The sequence below is a fragment of the Hydra vulgaris genome, chromosome 11, assembly GCF_038396675.1.
Source record: "Hydra vulgaris chromosome 11, alternate assembly HydraT2T_AEP".
NCBI lineage: Eukaryota > Metazoa > Cnidaria > Hydrozoa > Anthoathecata > Hydridae > Hydra > Hydra vulgaris.
The window spans coordinates 28,291,958-28,314,000 of NC_088930.1; the positions used below are offsets into that span (position 1 = coordinate 28,291,958).

At 28.1% G+C, this 22,043-nt stretch overlaps 1 protein-coding gene across 2 annotated transcripts in view; it reads left to right on the top strand.

The window, feature by feature from the left end:
• The window catches only part of LOC136087562 (zinc metalloproteinase nas-13-like), a 72,763-nt gene that overhangs the window by 45,026 nt on the left and 5,694 nt on the right, over positions 1–22,043 (top strand). For both annotated transcript variants that reach the window (XM_065810677.1, XM_065810678.1), the window contains exons 5-7: positions 260–374; positions 986–1,098; positions 13,615–13,686. In XM_065810677.1, the coding sequence (XP_065666749.1) occupies positions 260–374; positions 986–1,098; positions 13,615–13,667 (281 nt within the window). In that variant the 3' untranslated portion in view covers positions 13,668–13,686. The remainder of the gene's footprint in view (positions 1–259; positions 375–985; positions 1,099–13,614; positions 13,687–22,043) is intronic.

Sequence of the window (22,043 nt, forward strand, 5' to 3'; positions counted from 1 at the left end):
TTAAAAAGTATTAACTCGCTGTTAAAACCAAGAATTTCTACCCATCAGGTTATTAAGACCTTCCATTATTTTATTTGTGTCCCACCTTTTATTAAGCATCTGAAAGTAAAGTTCATCTATTTTTGACATTGACTTTATAGTTTTGCACTTAACATAGTTTCTAATGAATTTCTAATGAATTAATGATATATTTTTTATATGTATATGTTTTTATGTATTTGTAAAATGTATTTTTAATGAGTTTTAATACTTATCTTAGATTCAACTGCCACTATACTTGCTTCATTAAAAAAAATTTCAGATGTGACATGTTTAAGTTTTCCTGAAAAGAAATCTACTGATACTAATTGGATTCAATTTTTTCGAGGACAAGGGTAAGTATTTTATAGTAAAAGTTTAAGTGACTAATGGTGAAATATCCAAAATATCTTCAAAAATGAAATATTAAAATATAATGCAGTATTGGAAAGTGTGCACTTACATGATGAATCATTTTCCTGTTTTATTTTAATTTAAAGGTTTTTTTGAAAAAAATGTGGCTTTAATCTTACTTAAAACTCAATATTTTTTCATTTGAATTTATTAATTGTGCTTTAATTAGAAATCAAAAGCAGTAGAAGATTGGTTTATTAAAAAAATACACTGTTTTTTTGGCTTTAATTAGTTTTTTAGTTGTATTGTACATCCTAAATTTTAAATGTTTTGTCTACAACTATATCGTTTTTTTCTACTACTTTTATGTTATTTTTATTTACATTTATGTTATTTTATTGAAATGTATGTTATCTATAATTATATTTGATGACAGCTGTATAACTGATAACCATATTTGATGAATATAGTTGTCACTTAATATAATGAGGTGTATGATTATTATTCATAATCCTAAATATCAAAAATATCAGTTTTAGTTTTTGCCAATATTTAATAACTTAGATTTATTACTGGGAATAAATATGGGTTTAATCTATTAATAAATTTTCAGATGTTATTCTGGAATTGGTCGAAAATATTGGTCACAGAAAGAAACAGGGATATCATTAGGCCAAAACTGTGTGCACCCATCAATTATTGTTCATGAAGTATTGCATGCCGCAGGTAAATATATTTAAAATAAATCGCATTTAAATAAATTTTTTTCCGTTTTTCCGCGTTTAAATAAATTTTTTTCCATTGCTGAACAACTAATACTATCCCTAATATTGTCAAAAAAAGTTATTCAAAAGTATGTCAACCTGGGTGTTAAAATAAGCATATTCATTACAATTTTAAAAATCATTTTCGTTTTTGATAAAAATGAATACTTTTTACATTATTGCTAAAAAACATTTTGTTAAAAGTCTTTAGAGAGTCTTGAGCATTTTTTCACAATGACAAACACCATTTTTTGTTAATAAATTTTAAGTAAAAACGTTTTTGTTTCCTAAAATCTATATAAAAATACGCTTCTTTTGAGACCCAGGTTGCCATACTTTTTGACAATATTAGGGATTTTATCCCAAATGCTAAAGATTTGAACCCAAATATCTTTACAGCTTGATGTGATCTTGAAAAATAAGTTGCATATGGGCTGATATACGATTTGGATGTTTTCACATGGAATCCATGTGAAAACATCCAAATCGTACAACCCTTAGTTTCAGATTTTGCTAATTTTTACACTACTCAAATATTTTAATTAGTTATGAACATCCCAAAAATATCATCATCTAATTCCATATGGTTTTAAAGATGTAACTGTTTAAACTTTACCATGAACCAACAAAAATTGGCCATTTTATAAAATGGTTTTGGTCTTTATTTCTGTTCTGTGTGCAAAAAAAGCTGAAACTAAAAAAGCTGAATCTCAAAACTATATAAAAAAATCTCAGTTATTATTTTCTATTTTTTGAGACTGCTTTAGATATTAAAAATATAAAATATAAAATCACTTAGAAATAAAAATAAAAATTCCTACCCTCCAGTTTATTAATACAACCTTTTGTCCCCCCCCCCATCCTTTTTCATCTCCCCTAATTTATTACATCTCTCCACCAGTATTCTTAAAGATTATGTTGCAGATTTAAGTTTGAAGATTCAAATAGAAAATAAGCTTCTGTTTATTTGCGAAAAGCATTATCTTCCAGAAATGATACTTCATAATTACAAAAAAACAACAACATTAAAACCTGGATCATTGCAGACTCTGCTTACCAAAAAATGTTTCATGTCATCAATTCCTATACAAACAGAATCTGCATCAGCTATTGTTGCTAAAAGAGATGCTCTAATAATTACAATTGTGTTATTGTTTTTAAGCCTATATATACGTAATTTAAAGAGTTCTTAAATTGTATTAGCAAGTTGAAGATTTGTGATACAATTAATACATGTCTTTGATATGAAATATATGACGACTTTCTTTCACCATTAGTTTATATTCTTGGCTTATTCCAGATGATCATTCTATATATAGAAAATACAAAAGGTCTATGCAACATTAAATCAGCATCAAATAGTTTATCTGTTGTTACTTTTAGTCTATCATTAGATTTTTCTGGTGCTAACCTGTTTTACAGATCAGCACTGAGTAATTAATAGTAACACTAGGGTTACCATCTTTGGTTTACAAGCTCCTTTTGACTTATATATACAATCCTCAGAGTTAAGGTTGGCATTTAGCAATGTCGACCTAAATGCCAATCTAAAAGTGTTTTATGGTAAGACCTTTGTAGGTCTCTAATTCGAATTAAGGAGATTCGAATTAGAAAGATTGTTCTCTATTAATTTAGCATGCAGAAAGTATTTAACAAAAAGTATCTGGAATATTTTGCCTTGTCTTTGTTTTAATTTAACGTTAAAATTATTAGTTTTAATCAAAATTTTCCTTTATTTTTGTATAGGTAATGGGCTGAAAAGATTAGAAAATATATATCTCAAAAAATATATAATTAAACTTGTGTTAAAAAAAAAAAGTCTTAAATTTATACATCTTTAAAACAAGTTCGTTTAAAAATATATAAATGATATATAGTTAAATATTTAGTAAAACAAAAACAACATACAAATAAAGCACAATATTTGTCAATTTTCTTCGAAAACAATTAACTTTGAAGACAGCACAATTTTTGTAATGATCAGGTTGTATCTGTTTTCAAAATCAGTTATAACAGCAGCCATCTATGGGACTGAGGCCTAGCACAGCCTATTATAAAGAAAAGCATATTATAATAGTTAAACATATTTATTACTGATAGTGACAGTAATTTAACATGTATTAAAAAAATTATGTAACTCCATAGAAGTGGTAAATTATTAATTAAAAAAAATTATATCATCTCAAATAAAATAGATTTAAAAAGATTACTTTATTATGAAAACGTTTTGGCAACGAGATCAAATTTGAAATCAATTTCTTTAATGAAGACCAACTATAATCTCATTCAAAGATCAAAATTATTAATAACACTTTAAAATAAAATAAAAGCATTTGAGATTTAAGCATTGGATTATAGTAATATCAAATGTTATCTTAGCTTTTAATATTTAGATTAGAAGCAATTTTAATATTTAGAAGCAATTAGGTAGATTAATGAAACTAACTATAATCATTTTCAGGTAAGCCAAGCTATCTATCAACACAAAACATTAGAACAAAGTACATCACGACAATTTCGCATAGCAATAGCAAATAGCATAACATATTTGTACAATTACCATACATTTCACTAAATATTAACATACATGTGTTTTCTATATAATTATGAAAAGCTAGACAACAAAACCTAGATATACAACAGTTTTGCTATCCACCTGCTGTCACACCTCTGCTAAGTACGCCGCTTGGCTGGCAAGGGTGGCAATCTTTCTCTACACCATATTACTTTTTTTTTAAATAGAATTTTAGTTGTAAAAAAAAGCTGGCTAGTAATAGTTTAGCTCTACACACTCTGCAAGTTGCAACACTTGCTTGGCTAGTTTAACAGCTGTACACGGTTGGCTATTGATTATAACACTAATAATTATTTAACAATCAGTTATAACAGCAGACAGTAAAAAAAAAATGTTTTTTTTTAATTTTTTTATAAAAAATGTGGTGTTTAATAGTAAAACAATAATCGTTTATAAATTAAGTAAATTTTTAAATAAAACATTTTTGTATAACATTTATTAAATCATTCAAAAAATATGTTTTTCCAACTTTTAGAATTTTATATGAAATTTTTGGTTAGATGGTTTATGCAATTTTGCAAAAAAAATTTTAAATAAATAAAAATTACAATCTAGATATTACTAAAGTCATAAGTCATAACATACAACTTGTGATTGCCAATGATGAATTTTTTTGAAATGAAAAATTTAAAGACTATAAATTAAGAACATTAGAAAATCTATCACTACTTTTGTAATATTTTTACCCATACCTTGAATGAGATGTTTATCAATTTTGAAAAACAAACTATAAAACGCACTAGTTCTTGAACATGCAACATATAGTTGCCCATTAGAGAAACAAATTTTTTTTTAGATATACACCAACTCTATCAAATATTTGACCTTGAATTTTATTAATTGTCTTTGAATAAACCAATCTGAGAGGAAACTGACAAAGTTTCAGAACAAAAGGTAAATTAGAATCTGATGGAGCCAATTTATTTTGAGGAAGAAAGACCTGTTTACCAAAGAAACACCTGTCATAACCTCTGCAACAATATAATTAATTTGAAGAGAACAAATTTGCATAACCCAGCTTATCATTATTTGCAAAATGAAGTAAAATATGAACATGTGGCAAACCACACTTTTGAAATTCAATAACCTGAGCATGAGTTACATCTTTCCCCAATTCGTCATTATTTAATTTGAATTTAAATACTCGAGTAACTAAGTCTATCATTTGCAGTCTGTCTTGGATATAAATTTTTAGTAATCTCACTCCATTTGAGGTTGCAGGTAAAGCTAATAAAATGATCTGGTTTACCATACATTTTAATTAAAGCCAGAGCATCTTCAATGTTTTGTTTTAAAGCTCTAGGGCTTCTTGTATAAGTTGATGGCAAAACTACAACACACCCTGGTCTAACATGTTTGTTTTCAAGGTTGTTTACATGTTCATGTAAGGATTCATGTTGCTTGCTTCTTAGTTTGTTTTGGTTATTTCTGATAAAAGTAAGATGCTGCCCTTCAGTTTTGACACATGCATCAACAGCATATTGCCTAAATAGTTTTGTGCCATAAAATATTGAACAAAAGATTTGTCTTACTGAAAGTATATATTTGTAAAACTGAGATAATGTAACATGATTTCTAACCAGTGTTGCATGTTCAGGGTTGTGGACTAATTGATTATGCCAACCAGCATTACTCTTGGGAAAAAAAGTGGATAAACCATAGGACCTATGTTAGCTGACTTACTCGATATAATTTTTAGAGGATGACCTCTTGGGTAAATAACAGTTTTCCCAGAAACAGGTGGAGCACCGTCTTCACCAACTTAAGATACATCGGCCAAAACTCCACTGTTTTTTAAAATTTCAGTTACAAATAGTTCTGAATCAATTTTTTTGCAAAAGTCATTATTTTATGGCAAAATAGAAACTAAACTTTTAATAAAATTAAAACTTAAATTTCTTTTTTTTATAACTAAAAATTTCCATGACTGGAGGAGACAAAGTCCACAAATCAACACAATATTTAGCATTCATTAATTTGCACATAAGATTATCATTCACAAATGAAAGGTTCAGTGCATGTTTCTGGGTTCTTCAAAAAAATGTCCTGTTAGCATTAGAAAGTGAACCAGCAAACGAAAAGGAGAGAATTTTTAAAAAAGTCTGAAATTTCTAAAAACATGTCTTTCTTGCTATATTTATTTTTTTGCTATAAATATATACGTTCAAATTAAAAAAATTAAAAATATATTGTGTTGAGGGGCAGATTTGAACAATCCGCAAAACAACACCGGTGAGAGCACATTAAATCACTGATCTATCGAATTTATGCATGTAATTGAAAGCAAACCATTTTATAAACTCTTATATTGATTGTAATTAATCAACACTTTTCAAGCGGCTTCTCTAAATAAGCGCACTTTTATTGCATAGGAATAAAGTTGTGCTTATATATAAACACAATATATAAACACATATGCTATATGCAAATGTGAAAAATCCACTTATATAATGTTTTATACAGGATCATTTGGAATATAAGAAAACTTTTTTAAGAAAGTCTATTTGTTCAAGCTGTTTTGTTTTGAATTTTTGTATTTATGTTATTGTATTTAATAACATTGCTAAGATTGAAAAAAATACAAAACATATTGTCTCATCTGAGTGGAAAATTTGAAACTTTGATTATCGATTTGCCTCTCTCTTGATAATTTCTGATTGCTAAAATTACGTTATCTTCTTAGTTCCGCTATTTGTATATCGTTACGTACAGATGTCTGTAAATGTATGCGACTTTAGCATATGTTGAGTTTGTAGGCGGTATATAGTACAATCATGTATAATATATGTATAATATGAAAAAACTTTAAAATCTTATCTAAACAATTAGAAGTCTTTTTTGCTATATATATTTTTTTTGCTATAAAAATATAGGCAAGATTGAAAAAATTTATTATGCTAAGGGAAGGTCTTGAACTCCTTGAAACAACACTGATGACAGTGCACTAAGCCACTGAGCATATTGATGATATTGATGATATGCATTTGATAGAGATATCGATGATATTTGTTGGGATAAAAATAAACCTAATTATAAATCTCTTATAAGCTCTACATATGTGGAAAAGGTGCGCATGTTAGTTTTTTTGCTGATGATTAATGGACCTGATTATATACATTCACAAACACATAACCACACAAAGTCACACATATAAATACATATGTATATATATTTTACAATGAATAGAAGGATAAAAAATTAGAACAATTTCATTAAAGTATATACTTTAATGAAATACTTAGAAATACTTTATTTAAACAAGTATTTTTCTATTGATATGGTATTTTAATGGTAAAATATCTTTATCAATAAAGACTATATATATGTATATATATATATATATATATATATATATATACATATATATATATATATATATATATATATATATATATATATATATATATATATATATATATATATATATTTATGAAAATTTTAAAAGTTAGTTTTTTTGCTCTTTTTTTTCAGAATTTTTATCAATATTTCTGAAAAAAATTATTTTACTAAAAAATATTGAAGTAAATAAAGAATAAGTATAGCAATAGTCGGTTTGATAAAGACCCTTTAATAATTTTTAAGACCTTTTAATGGTAAAATATCTTTATCAATAAAGACTATTTATATATATATATATATATATATATATATATATATAAATAATATATATATATATATATATATATATATATATATATATATATATTATGTAAGTAAAATACCATAATTACATAATATATATATTATGTAAGTATGGTATTTTACTTACATAATATATATATATATATATATATATATATATATATATATATATATATATATATATATATATATATATATATATATATATATATATATATATATATATATACATACATACATATATATTATATATATATATATATATACAGCGTGGAAAATAACAGGCGGTCAACGGTCACTGACCGCTCGAAATGACTGAAATTGATATTTTGACCTCTCAACAGATTCTTCCTGGTCAAGGTTGACAGGTTGAAAAAAAAAGAGTTATAAAATGTTTGACAAATTAATAGGATGTCTTTGAAAATGCATATCCAAAAATTTCATAAAATGTAAACCTTTGAAAAAAGCTTCTAAAATAATTTTATCGTTTGTACGCTACTTTAAATCACTTTGTTAGTGAGTATTATAAATGACGTAAACTATTAATTTTTTCTGCTTTACTTATCGAGACTAATTTCATTTTACTGGTATTGAAATCCATAACTGCTCTTTTCCATAAATAATTGAAGTTCTTATTTTATTTTTGTTTTAATAATAATATAATATTAACTAAGAACATTTTTTTACTCCTACATTTTATTTATATTTTCTTTATATCATTATTTTTTAATTTTCAATGAAAAAATGCCTTTTTTTTAATTTTTAGTTTAATTTATCCGTAGTCAACAAAATTTACAAATTATCGACTTAGAGCCGCACACCAAGTCCCTCTGTAATGAAAATAAATTTTTTAGATTTCAATTAGTTAAGACTCCGGAAAAAAGAATGTTCGTATTTAAAATTGTCGAGGTTCTTTGTGTTAACCGCATTTTGGGTCTAAGCATTCCATGACAACATGGTCGGTGAGAAAATTGTTTCTTTCTGAGCAGTTTTGAATAAGTTGTCATTTGAGTTGCTTTGTGTGTCCACGCGGTCGAAGACTCTACTTTAAAGACTCTTTGTTCGGTTGACGCTGAGTGACTGAGAAGTTAACTTTAATATTTAGATAAAATTAAAGTTACCAAATGCGCGTTTGCTTTTTTTTTCTACTATTGAAATCTTAAAAATATATATATTGTAGTATAAAGTTTCGTTTTAAGTATCATAAATAATTTTGACAGTATTTCATAAAACCATTGTCATGATTTTATTAAATATTAGTTCAGCATTTGTCAGCAAGAGGCATTAACATTATTATCAACTAATTAATATTAGCAGTTTATAAAATGATTTTAAATGAAAATGAATGAAAGATATAAAATGATACAAATGAGAAATAAAATGTGCAATCATTTTTCTTTCTCAACCTCGGTACAGATTGAAGTTCTTATTTAACCATTATTTCAAATTAATGCAACTAAGAACAAATTGTATGTAACTAAGAACATTTTTTCCTTTTTTTTTTCATTTATTTTTCTCGTAATCTTTTCACGCAATTTCCGAAGTCATAGCAATGAATGAGTTACTTTTAAATAAATTTCAAATTAACTATTTTGAGTTTACACATTTTTTATATTATTAGATTGTAAGAGAATCGTCAAACATCAACACTTTAAAATGGAGGCGACTTAAATGAGACAAACAACACTTTCATTTTTAACACAAGCAGGATCGGAATTAAAACCACCTGGTGAAAAGAAGAAAAAACTCAATAGTAGGAAATTACAGCTAACAACAGCTGAAAAATGGGTAAACACTACTATTGCAAAATATAATGCAAATGAAAGCCTAGAGATATTAAATAAATTATGTTACAGCATTAAAATGTACTGTATGTCGTCAGTATACTAAACAAATCGATATTTATAAAGACTATATGCCAGAATGGGGAAGATTTATAAAGGATATACGCCACATCAAAGAGCCTACAAATTAGCAATGAAAAGTAAAGGAATGAATGTAAGCGAACGAAATGATAAATTAAGCAGCCTGCGAAAGAAATGCAGCAAACTGATATCTTATCAGGCCTGAAAACCATGTCCACGAAAGATCTAAATTTAAGAAGAAAAAAATTTGAGGTAGTATACTTTATTGCCAAAAAAGAGCTTCCGCTTAGCGTATACCCTAAAATACTACGTTTGGAAGAAAATCATGGTGTAGAGTTTGGCCAAGCATATAGAAATAAAATAACTTGTGGAACTTTTATTAATTACATTGAATTGAGTTTGTCAAATATTCTCAGAAATAAATTAAAAACGCAAAATTACTTCAGTATTTTAATTGATGCATCAATAGATGTATCTGTAATTGAAAAAGAAGCTATATTTATTATCAGTTTCGATCCTTCTCCAATAGGAAAGACCAATATATGCATTGAGTGTTCTTTTCTTTCTATTTCTGATCTTGAGTATGGAACATCTGAAGGAGTTATCAATAAAATCAGTCAAACCCTTGAATCAGAAGGTATCAAAAATTTTAAAACTAAATTAGTTGGTTTTGGTGCTGATGGCGCAGCTGTAAATAGAGAAAGTAGGACAAGTGTAAATGTATTACTTGGAAATTCCATGGATAACTTTTGGTTGGTGTGTTGCACATCGCCTTGAGTTAGCGTTAAAAGATAAATTTGCAAAAATAACAGTGTTTAATGATGTCAATAACATCATTTTGAAAATGCATAACTTTTATAAAAAATCCCTAAAAAAGTTACGACAGTTAGGAAAGCTTGTTGCTATCCTTGAAGAGGGTAATTCATTTGACATTGCAGGTATTCGCCCCAAAAAAGCATCAGGTATATTGGATTTTTTTTTTCAATTTTATCTATAAAAAATACTTTATAAAATAATATACTTTATTACATGCTCGTTTTTTTATACAACAAAAGTTCTTTATAAAACAGTGTTTTGAGCAATAAAAACTTTTTATAAAATAAAGTACTTGTGCAATAATAAATAGGAACACGATGGATTCCACATAAAATTCAAGCACTTGAGATGATCTTAGCCAAATATGGAGTATATATGAAACATCTCGAAAACATGATTGCAGATTTTAGTTTTACTCAAGCAGAAAGAGCAAAGTTTAAAGGGTATCATCAGAAGTGGAATCATGGACGAATAACTTTTTATATAGCATTATACATTGAAGTTTTATCGTCAGCAAAGTTATTATCTTTATCTTTTCAAAGCAACGAAATTGATTCCTTAGCATCATCTGGATTTATTGAACAAACTAAAAACCAGTTAAGTTGCTTGAAAAAAAAAGAATTTAATGATTTACCAACAGTCAAACGTTTCCTTGCAAAAGTAACAAACAACACTGAAAAGTATTCATTCCAGGATGTTGAGCTTCATGACTTTACAAACGCACTAACTTTAGTTAAGAATTCGAAATCAATGATTGTAGCGTTAATTGCCGAATCCATAGAAGAAAGTTTGGAAGCACAATTTACAGCTCCTGACATGTATGGAATGTTTATCCTAAACACTGGTGGCTGGTTTCAAAATAACACCAATAATTCATTTGCTGATGATAAAATTGAAAAATTGTATGACTTTTATAATATGCCGTTACGTTATGCTGGCTTCACTGGGAGTGTAAATAATATGTTAGATGCTTGGCATAACTTAGTTGATTACACTGTCAAATAATTGGCATCAGATAAAACTGAGTACCGTAAAATATGGTATTAAATTTTTTCAGTCCAGTGTCCAGTTCTACTTCTTGTTAAATTATTGTTCGTTTTGCCTGTTTTGAATGGAAAGGTTGAGCGTCTTTTTTCTCTTGTGAATAGAATTAAAACTGACACAAAAAAATCGCTTCACTGAAAAACGGCTAAATAATTTAATTCGGGTGTGCACTGATGAAAAAAATAGTGAAGAGTTTGATGTGAATCCTGTCATTGAATTATGGGCCGAAGATATGTTGCGAAGGCCTACACACAAAAATCGAAAAAATTATTTAAAAAAAGCAAAAAAAACAAACTATAAAAACATTATTTGATTAAGGATCGTCATCAGACGAGTTCTTTCGATGAAATTTTGGATAATGAATCAGATGAAACGTATCTTTAAAACAACGTTTTTAAGTTACATAAAACTTTGTTTTTTGTAACTTAAGCATTTATTATAGTAGTATTACATAAAACGATACTTGATTAAGTATTCAGTTTAAATTATTTTGATATAATATAAAAATGTTTATTTTTTATTTTTAAAAAAAATAGAATACAAATAAAAAAGGAATACGAGTTCGTTCATTTTAAAGTATCAAGTTATTTTTTTATTTACAAAGTTTCGTCATGCAGAATAATTACTTCGATGAAAATTTAAACCAAAAAAAAAAATTAAGATTTTGACCGCCTAAAAAAAACAATTGACTGTCAATTTTATGTATTAGCTGGTCAGTTTGACTGCTCGCCTTTGATTTCTTATTTTCCATGCTGTATATATATATATATATATATATATATATATATATATATAATATATATATGCATATATATATTATGTAAGTCTGGTATATATATATATATATATATATATATATATATATATATATATATATATATATATATATATATATATATATATGATCCTTTGTTTTTGAGGCAAGTTCGCAACAATTGCTTAGAAATCTTAGCCATGGTAACATTGTGACTTTATATAATGTAGCAGGCCACCAAAAAGCAACCAGTGCGTGGGATGTGTAATAAAAGTGATGCAGGAACAGTATTCAATCTGCAAAAAAAAAAGGCAAATTGCAGTCTAGATTAATTTTAAGTGATAGACAGTGATAGACAGTAATGTACTCATGTATATTAATCATAAATATAGACAAAACGAAGAACATGCTAGTAACTGTAGTAGTGACTAGACATGTAGTTATTAAACAATGTATATTGTTAACTTATAACATGTAGTTTGATATTTTGATTTGGGGTAAACTTTTTTTAAAGAAATTGAAATTATTTATTTCTTTGGTTTTGAGTAATTATTCTTCAAACTGACTTACAGGAACTCGAGGTTGTAAAAAAAGTTATATCCCTAATATATATATATATATATATATATATATATATATATATATATATATATATATATATATATATATATATATATATATATATATATATATATATGTATGTATATATATACATTAGGGGGTTGACTTTTCAATTTTTTCACTTAAAAATGAATGGGTATATTTTTAAAAGCTGACATTAAATTTGTTTATAGAAATACATGCTTTTAGATCTTTGGTTGCAAAAACATCCCCCTGTAGAAACGTTTTTTTTTATTTTTTATTATTTTTTTTAAACAATCTAAAAAGGTAACCTTTTTTACGTTTTTTATACATTTTTTATTGTTATGCATAATACGAATAATGGTAATAAATATATAATTTTATATATTTTTTTAAATTTATCAAATACTAATTGCTTCTGCAAGTGTCATCTTTAATTGTCGTTTGCTATCAAAATAAGTGTGTTAAAATCAAAGTGATTATTTCGTGTTTACTGAAATCTACAATAAATGTTTTGTGCTGAAAGAGCCATAAAAGTTATGCAAGAAATTCATGCCAGAGATATAGACAAAATGAACTACAGATTTATTCTGCAAAACAACTTTTAAATTGTATCTTGTTTAACTGAAAGTTATTTTGTCAAAATAAATTGTTATTTATCTGCAAATTTGTTGATTTTTATGTATTTCTCAAACAAAAACGTGTTTTTCTAATTACAGGGGTCGTTTATTATAACTTGAGTCAATAGAACTTTTAAAATTGATAATCTAATGTATGTCATATTTTGGCACTATACCCAAGTATAGTTGTGAAAAAGTCAACCCCCTAATATACATTATATATATATATATAAATATATATATATTTATCTATATATATATATATGTATATATATATATATATATATATATATATATATATATATATATATCTATATATATATGTCTATATATATATGTCTATATATACATATATGTCTATATATACATATATATATTTATTTATAAATAAGGAAAAAGTATAGAAAAGTTTGGTGTGGAATAGAATTATGAAAACTCGTATTTTTACGGGTTCTGTATGCTATTACTTAGTTAATGCTTAAGTTTATAAGTAATTTTGAATTTCTATATTTCTAATTTTTTTTTTTAATTTCTTTTAAATTTTAATTTTTCTTATTAAATTATTCAAGTTTTTCTTTAGGATTCTATCATGAGCAGAGTCGTTTTGACAGGGATTCATATGTAAAAATTTAACAAGATAGAGTGATACCATGTAAGAGTTTTTAACTTGACTTTATAATTATATGTGTTTTTTAGTTTATATTAGTATACATTATATTTTAGTATACAATATATTTTACTATACATTATTTGAATACTATTTATGAACATTATAAATATTATTTATGAACATTATAAATATTATTTATGGACATTATTTATTTATACGTTAATTTTTTTTAATACCTGTAACGCTATAAAAAAGTTCCATTGCTGGTTTACCACTAAGTCATTATTATAAGTCATATTATTTATGAACATTATAAATATTATTTATGAACATTATAAATATTATTTATGGACATTATTTATTTATACGTTAATTTTTTTTAATACCTGTAACGCTATAAAAAAGTTCCATTGCTGGTTTACCACTAAGTCATTATTATAAGTCATATTATTTATGAACATTATAAATATTATTTATGAACATTATAAATATTATTTATGGACATTATTTATTTATACGTTAATTTTTTTTAATACCTGTAACGCTATAAAAAAGTTCCATTGCTGGTTTACCACTAATTTATTGGTAATCAGATTAAAAAAAATTTTTTTTTTGATTTTAATCTTTATGAAAAGTTTAAAAGTTACAAGTTTTCAAAACTATTTTTTTTATTGTGCAAGCAAACGCTTGCACAATAAAAAAAAAAGTAATATGACAGGTGTATTGAACAGCATTGGGCATTCTAAGCAAAATAAAGGGTTCCTGGATAATTATAGGCCAGTTTAAGATGGATTCTCTCTTCAATCAGATAATTTTTTGATAAAAAAAACTGAATAGATTGAACAAGAAAGATTTGAATTTGAAGAAAATTAGAGTTAAAAAAGCAACAAGGCTTTAGAAAGGAACTAGGAAAAAAATTTTTGGTTAGGAGTAGATTACTTAAAAAACTGGAAAAGGCAAAAATAGATTGGACTTAAAAAAGAAAGAATTTTATACAATCAAGAACACAGAAAATTATTTGTAGGGAAGATAAAAATATAGCCAGATGGCAATCCATTTTAAAACATTTTTCTTTCTGAATTAAAAAACTTTCATCACTTTTCTCACCTTTCTCCACTTTTTCATTGGTTTTTATTTTTGGTTCATTAATTTTTACAAGCTTTTTTTTTAATCTTTTTTTTTTTAAATTTGTTACCAGTTTGATGAATCTTTGATGAAGAAAATAAAAAATATTTTTATTAAGAAATAAAAAACATTGATAATATTAAATAATAGATTTATAATAAATAATTAAATAATATTAAACAATAATATAATGCATGTTTTTTAAATTTTGAACAGAAAAAGAAAGACATTTAGAAAAGACACTACAAAATCAGTGAAAATAAGTTTTGAGTTAAAATTTAGTCAGGACACCAACAAATGTTCATCTTTAGTTTCAGACTTTGACCAAGAATGTTGGCATTCTATTGAGTCTAATAATAAATTAAAATAGATTCTAAGAGATATTGTTTCTGGTAATGTTATCCTACTTGGGAAACATAACCAGATATTTATAGGGTCAAATCATTATATTTCAACCAATTTAAAGAAAACTTTGTGGGGCACCATCTCTGATTTTCCTGATTTTTACATTTTGTTATGTGCATTATGTAGATAGGTTAAATTTGAAATTTCAGACTTCCAAGTACAACGGTTCAGAAATTATTGCCTTAGAAACATGACACAGTGGCCCCCCTTGATTTACAAATGGTCAAAACAGACTGCTTTAGAGCTGTATAACTTTTTTCTCACTTTCAACAAGTGTCTCATTTTTTCTAGAACTATTTTCTGAATAGTATTCTTTTTAAAAAAGTGGTTTTTATTAACTTGTGTTAAATTAGAAAAAAATTATGACCTCCTCAAATTTGGAAAAAAATCATAAAATTGCTAAAATATGCCAAAATGAAACTAACTGTAGCATTATTCTATTTATCCACAAGTCTTTACAGATAAGTTTTCTGATTAGCTACTACTGTCTGCAACAAATGGGCAAAATATAGGCAGCTTGTTGCAGTTTAGAACTTAAATATATCTAAAAGCAAAATGTCCACTCGCCTAAAAAGACCAATTTCCAGCCATTTTGAGATGCTTGTAAATTTTTCTAACATTTTGTTTTGATCTAAGATTAACAGCATATAAGACCATTAGACCCAACTATCTGGAAATGCAAACATTAAAAACTTGTCAAATCCACACCAAAAATGCCAGCATTTTTAAATAACCCTATTTTTCAATCATCAACAGTTGAATGTGTTACTAACGGGTGATGCGGAAGTTATCGGTCAAATCCTAAATTCGTTATTTGAGCATAATAATTAGTTTTTGTGGTTTTATGCGTAGGCATAAACGTTCTATCAAATATAAACTTTATTATTTGAAACACAATTATTCAAATGAGGTTAAATGCAGCTGAACGAGAATCTTTTCGAAAGCGACTAAAAATATATAAAAAAAAAAAAATCGGAAATCTTTTTGAAAAGGAAGGATTTGCTCAAAGTACCATATATGATAACCTAAAAAGACTTAAAACTGTTCAATCGTTTTCTGATAGAAAGCACCCTGGTCGTACGACATCCTGGGCTAGAGAAAAGAAAGCAAAATTAACAAGACTTGTCAACAATCAAAAAGGGGTCAGTCAGAGAAAAATAGGTATTAAATTCGGTGTAAATCAATCGACAATTGGTCGTCAGTTAAAAAAAATGAACAACAAATAAAGGCAAAGAAAAGAAGCAAGAAACTAGTTAACCAACTCTATAACACAAAATCACTTCTAGTCATCGATGATGAAAAATACTTTTGTTTTGCAGGGGACAACATGCCTGGAAATTCTGGATACTACACAAACAACAAAAAGGCATGTCCAGAAAGTGTTCGTTTTATAGGAAAAGAGAAATTTCTAAAAAAATTATTAATGTGGATAGCCATATCTGACTGTGGTATGTCCGAGCCATTGTTTTGCACTTCCAAGGCTGTAGCAATCAATTCATCAATCTATATTAATGAATGTTTAGAAAAACGACTTCTTCCATTTATTCACAAGTATCATGGAGACTTTAACTATTTATTTTGGCCAGATTTAGCAAGTTCTCATTATTCTAAAGATTCTCTAAATTGGATGGACCAATTACGTTGTCTATTACGTTGATAAAGAATCCAATCCCCCAAATGTGCCTCAAGCACGACCAATTGAAAATTTTTGGGGACATTTGGCACAGAAGTTTTACGAGGGAGATTGGCAAGCTTCAACAGAGCAAGTTTTGATTGATCGCATTAAACTAAAACTACAAGAAATTGATTTAAACTTTTTACAGTCGCATATGAAAGGCGTCAGAGCAAAATTGAGATCAATTGCAGATGGTGGTGTTTTTTCATATAAAAAGTAATATATTTTTATTAAAAGATAAATGCTTTATTTAAAAAAAATATAATAGTAGTTTGTTTTTTTATTTATAAATAAGTTATAGACGTTTTTATTTTGTCTGATAACTTCCGCAACACCCGTTAGAAACCAGTGCCCCTCTAATCTGCCAACTGGCCTATGTGAAGGGTGCAACTAATTATAAGTCATTTCTTAATAAAAAGAAAGATATGGTTGGTTGTCCTCTCCTTGATCTGGTCTTTAGGGGTCATCCATAAATGATGTCAGTAAATATAGGGGGGGGGGAGGGAGTGCTGGAAAGTTTGACACTAATTGACAATGGGAAAGGGTGTGTTGAGTCCAAAATGATGTCAATTTAAATTATTTTTTTAGTTTTAATGAGCAGATTTTAACAGTATTTACATCTACTAAATGGTATAGAAATGATGTTTTGTTTGTGGGGAAATTAATATTAAATGCGGGGAATTTGATATTACATTTTATTAAATTATTTATAATATAATATTATAAATTAATATGATAAGTTTCCCAGAGATATTAAATAAATAACAACTACTAACGTAAAATAAAAATTACTATCGTTTTAATAATATATTACCATTTGACTACGAATCAAATTATGTTAGAAATATTAACTCTTTGTATATAAAATTCAAAATCATTATTCGCTCCCTAGCGAATTATAAAATGTGGTTCAAAGTAAACTCATAAAAGTAAACTCATAAATTTGTCATTTTTTGAAATTGAATTGTCGTTATTTCAAATACGAAACTCTAATTGCTCTCTAGTTGATTGTAAAACGTGATGCAATGCAAACACATAAAGTCTATTGAAAATTCGAAACACTAATTTCTTCCTAGCAGGTTGAAGAAACTCTTTTAAAAAGCTTGCGCTAACGATGAGCAAAATCATTATTCTGATTGTGATGTAAACAATAGTAATAAATATTAAAATATGGATAAAACCGAATTACTTAACTTATTAATGGTCTCGTATGGAAATGCTCATCCCGATAAAAAAGGCTAATATCCAGAATTCATTAAAAGAAGAAAACTGGTGCATAAGGATCTTGAATCAAGAGTAATGTATTTAATCAATTTATTCAATGAAGTTCAAGAGCAAGCAATTATCATTTTGGGCCAATACTCCAAAACAGTCTGCCCCCACGTTTACTCCACTTGAATTTGACAAGAATTCCTCACAGTTTGTTGAGCCCACCAATGAGCGATCTGTTATTGATGATCAAAAAAGTGCATTAACTTTGAGTTAGTTGACCACGAAAAATCAAAAAAATGGAAGAACAGTGGCTCAAGATCAACTCAATTCTGAGATTGCAGCTTTAAATTGTAAAGTTGCTGGACTGAAGACTAGAAAGAGAAGTGGATTCATTGCTGAAACTGAAGAGGATGGTTTGAAAAAGAAAAAGAAGAAACTAGCTCATCTATGTAAAGAACTGGCTAAAAAAAAGTATGATCAAGCTCAACAGAAGAAAACTAGAGAACTGAAAAAAGCTAGAATGGAGGAAATCTGCTTGGAGCATCCAGAAGTCAAAGAAAAACTAAAAATCAGAAAGAAACCTGGTTGACCGTCATTAGAAGTAGATCAACCTCTTCTTTTGAAGGCGATTATGGATATTGCTCTCCATGGTTCATCCGCTGATGAAAGACGTCGGTCAGAGGTTTTCGGGTAACGATAGCTTAGCTATGTTTGTTAATATTGTATTTGTTAGAATTTTACTCTTAATTAGTAATTGCACTATTGTAAATATCCTTGAAATGTTAACAACTAATTTCAAGATTTGATTTGAATCTGATTTACGAAATAAATCCCGTTTTCTGTTAAAAAGTTAATTATATTCAAATATATTTCTTTATTATTTTGAGCATTAAAACTCTCGACAAATTGACATTTGAGATAAACAAAATTGGATTTGCAATCAGCAAGATTGCCCTCTATACTCTTCTACTTCCGAGAAGTTACGGAACATTAGAAGGCAAAAGGCATGTCAAAACAGTCCTTGTTAGATTAATCAGTCCTCAGAATGAATCTCATTTAAAACATGTTGACGGACTCTTGCAGTTCAACTATAAAATATGTGGAAGAAGTTTGTTCTATTTTAGGGCCAGATGAAGTGTGTTTTTTTAGCCAAGACGACAAGGCTAGAGTGCCAATTGGAATCACAGCAGCCAAAAAACAGGTGCCGTTGTTGATGCATTTGGAGTACCGGGTAACTCTCTCGGACCATGACTGGGTCATGACTGCTAAACACAAGCTTATACCATCTAAATACGCTGGAATTACAATCGAAAAAGATGGTCTAGGAAAAACAGATGCTGTTACTTATTCTGGACCTACCTACATTACTGTTCGATCAGGAAAACACTCATCCTCAACCACCTTCGCTCATGGGTTAGACTTTCAGCGGCTCTTAGATATCAAAGAATTCGACTCTATTACCAGAGATCCTCAAACTAATATGGTGAAGCCTGTCGTTGTGTTTAGCGTCGATGGAGGACCCAACGAAAATCCCAGATACCAGAAAGTAATTGAAATCAAGAATCACCATTTCTTTAAGAATAACCTTGACGCTCTTTTCATCATGACGAACGCTCCAGGCCGCAGTGCATTCAACAGAGCTGAGCGACGAATGGCACCTCTAAGTAAAGAATTATCTGGGGTGATTCTCCCGCACGAACATTACAGAACTCATCTTGAATCTCAAGGTAATTACGTTGACAAAAGTTAATTTGTAAAAATATTAATATAATTTTTAACCTATAATAACCAACATATCTTTTTAAATCAGGCAGGACAATAGATGAAAATTTAGAAAACAGAACTTTGGTTTTGTTGGACAGGCTTTGGCTGATATTTGATCTGATCTAAAAATTGACGGTTATTCAACCATTGCAGAGTATATTTATCCAGACAAATCAGAGCTAGAGTCAAGGAGCCTTTTATTACAAGATCAATGTTGGATTGCCGATCATCTTCGTACAAGTCAATATATTACTCAAATTGCGAAATTTGAAAATTGTTCTTGTTGTCGGACTATTAGAAGCTCTTACTTTACTCTAATTAGAGCAAGATTTTTTCCGCCACCTGTCCATGTCAACCAAACGAAAGACGGGCTCAAAGCAGTAGATATCTCAGAAGGAGCAAAAGAGTTGTTTCCATCATTTGTCTTTATGCTCCAATTTTGCCGTATGATGCGTTTTGTCCATCAATTCAGTCTAGCCTAGCTGATAGAATCTGTAAAAAGTGCAATATCTACTTTGCCTCTCAAGCTATGTTGAAAAAGCAAGCTTTTATCCATTTTTCTGCTATAACACTCCCTCTAATCAAAAGGGTCCAACCTATTCGTATCGCTGCCAAGCGTCAGACAGAATTTTTGGCAGTCATTGCCTTGCAGAAGATTTCGGAAACTGCTGAATGGTTAGATGAAAATGAAGTTGGCGCAACAAATTTGATTGTGCCTCAAGAATACGATATCCTTTTAGAGCGCGGAGAGCATTCACTACCTATTGTTTCAATCGATGATCACTTCAACAACCCATGGGAAGATTATATTAAAGATATATAATACTATTTGCTTAGTTGATTATTTAATGAGATATCGACAATTATATAATATAATTTGATGAAATCTACTATTATATAAATGTATAATTTAGTTGGAAAAAAAATCAATGATTTTTAAGCATTTTTATTGTTTTTTAGGGGGGGAGTACACAAAAACTGACATCATATATAACAGGAGGTTGGCCAAAAATTGACAGTTTGAAAAAGGGGGGAGGGGGAGTCGAAAAGTTGAAAAAAAAACACTAACATCAGTTATGGGTGACCCCTTATAGTAGACAGGAGCACAAATAAAGGGGGCAGTAACTTTTGAGAGACCTTCATTATTGTTCAAGGGGGTTTGGGGTGGCACTAATCAAAGGGGAAGAGGGCAACCAACTTAAGATACAAGCATTCATTTTCTAGCATGAAACATACATAATTCATTTTCTAATGATTCATTTTCTAACAGTTAAGGCCATTAGACCTTTATTGCATTTTTTCATGCTTTTGCCATAAGATTCAAATTTTGATAGTGACTATCAAAAATGTGTGCCAGATTTTGCAGCAAGTATACAATGTAATGGTCTTAAATGGGAATTAACATTAAGTTAATTCCCATTTAAGTGGGAATTAACTTAATGTTAATTCCCTATCAACTATCAAAATGGGAATTAAAATTAAGTTAATTATATTACTAAAAGTTGGTTGCCCCCTTCCCCTTTGATTAGTGCCACCCCACACCCCCTCCTGCCCCCTCCCCCTCCCCTTAGGGAGTGGGGGGGGTCAAAACCACATATAAACCACTGATTACCTATAATAAAATAGAATTTAAAGAAATAATAGTTTCATTTTGAAATTAATTTAGATATTTAGGTATTAGGTATCTAAATTTCTAAATTAATTAAGAGACCTTTATTTAAACAATACTGAAGGTCTCTAAAAAGTTACTGCCCACTTTATTTGTGCCCCTGTCTACTATAAAGACCAGAACAAGGAGAGGACAGCCAACCATATCTTTCTTTTTATTAAGAAATGGCTTATAATTAGTTGCACCCTTCATATATGCCAGTTGGCAGATTAGAGGGGCACTGGTTTCTAGTAACACATTCAACTGTTGATGATTGAAAAATAGGGTTATTTAAAAATGCTGGCATTTTTGGTGTGGATTCGACAAGTTTTTAATGTTTGCATTTTCAGATAGTTGGGTCTAATGGTCTTATATGCTGTTAATCTTAGATCAAAACAAAGTGTTAGAAAAATTTACAAGCATCTCAAAATGGCTGAAAATTGGTCTTTTTAGGCGAGTGGGCATTTTGCTTTTAGATATAAGTTCTAAACTGCAACAAGCTGCCTATATTTTGCCCATTTGTTGCAGACAGTAGTAGCTAATCAGAAAACTTATCTGTAAAGACTTGTG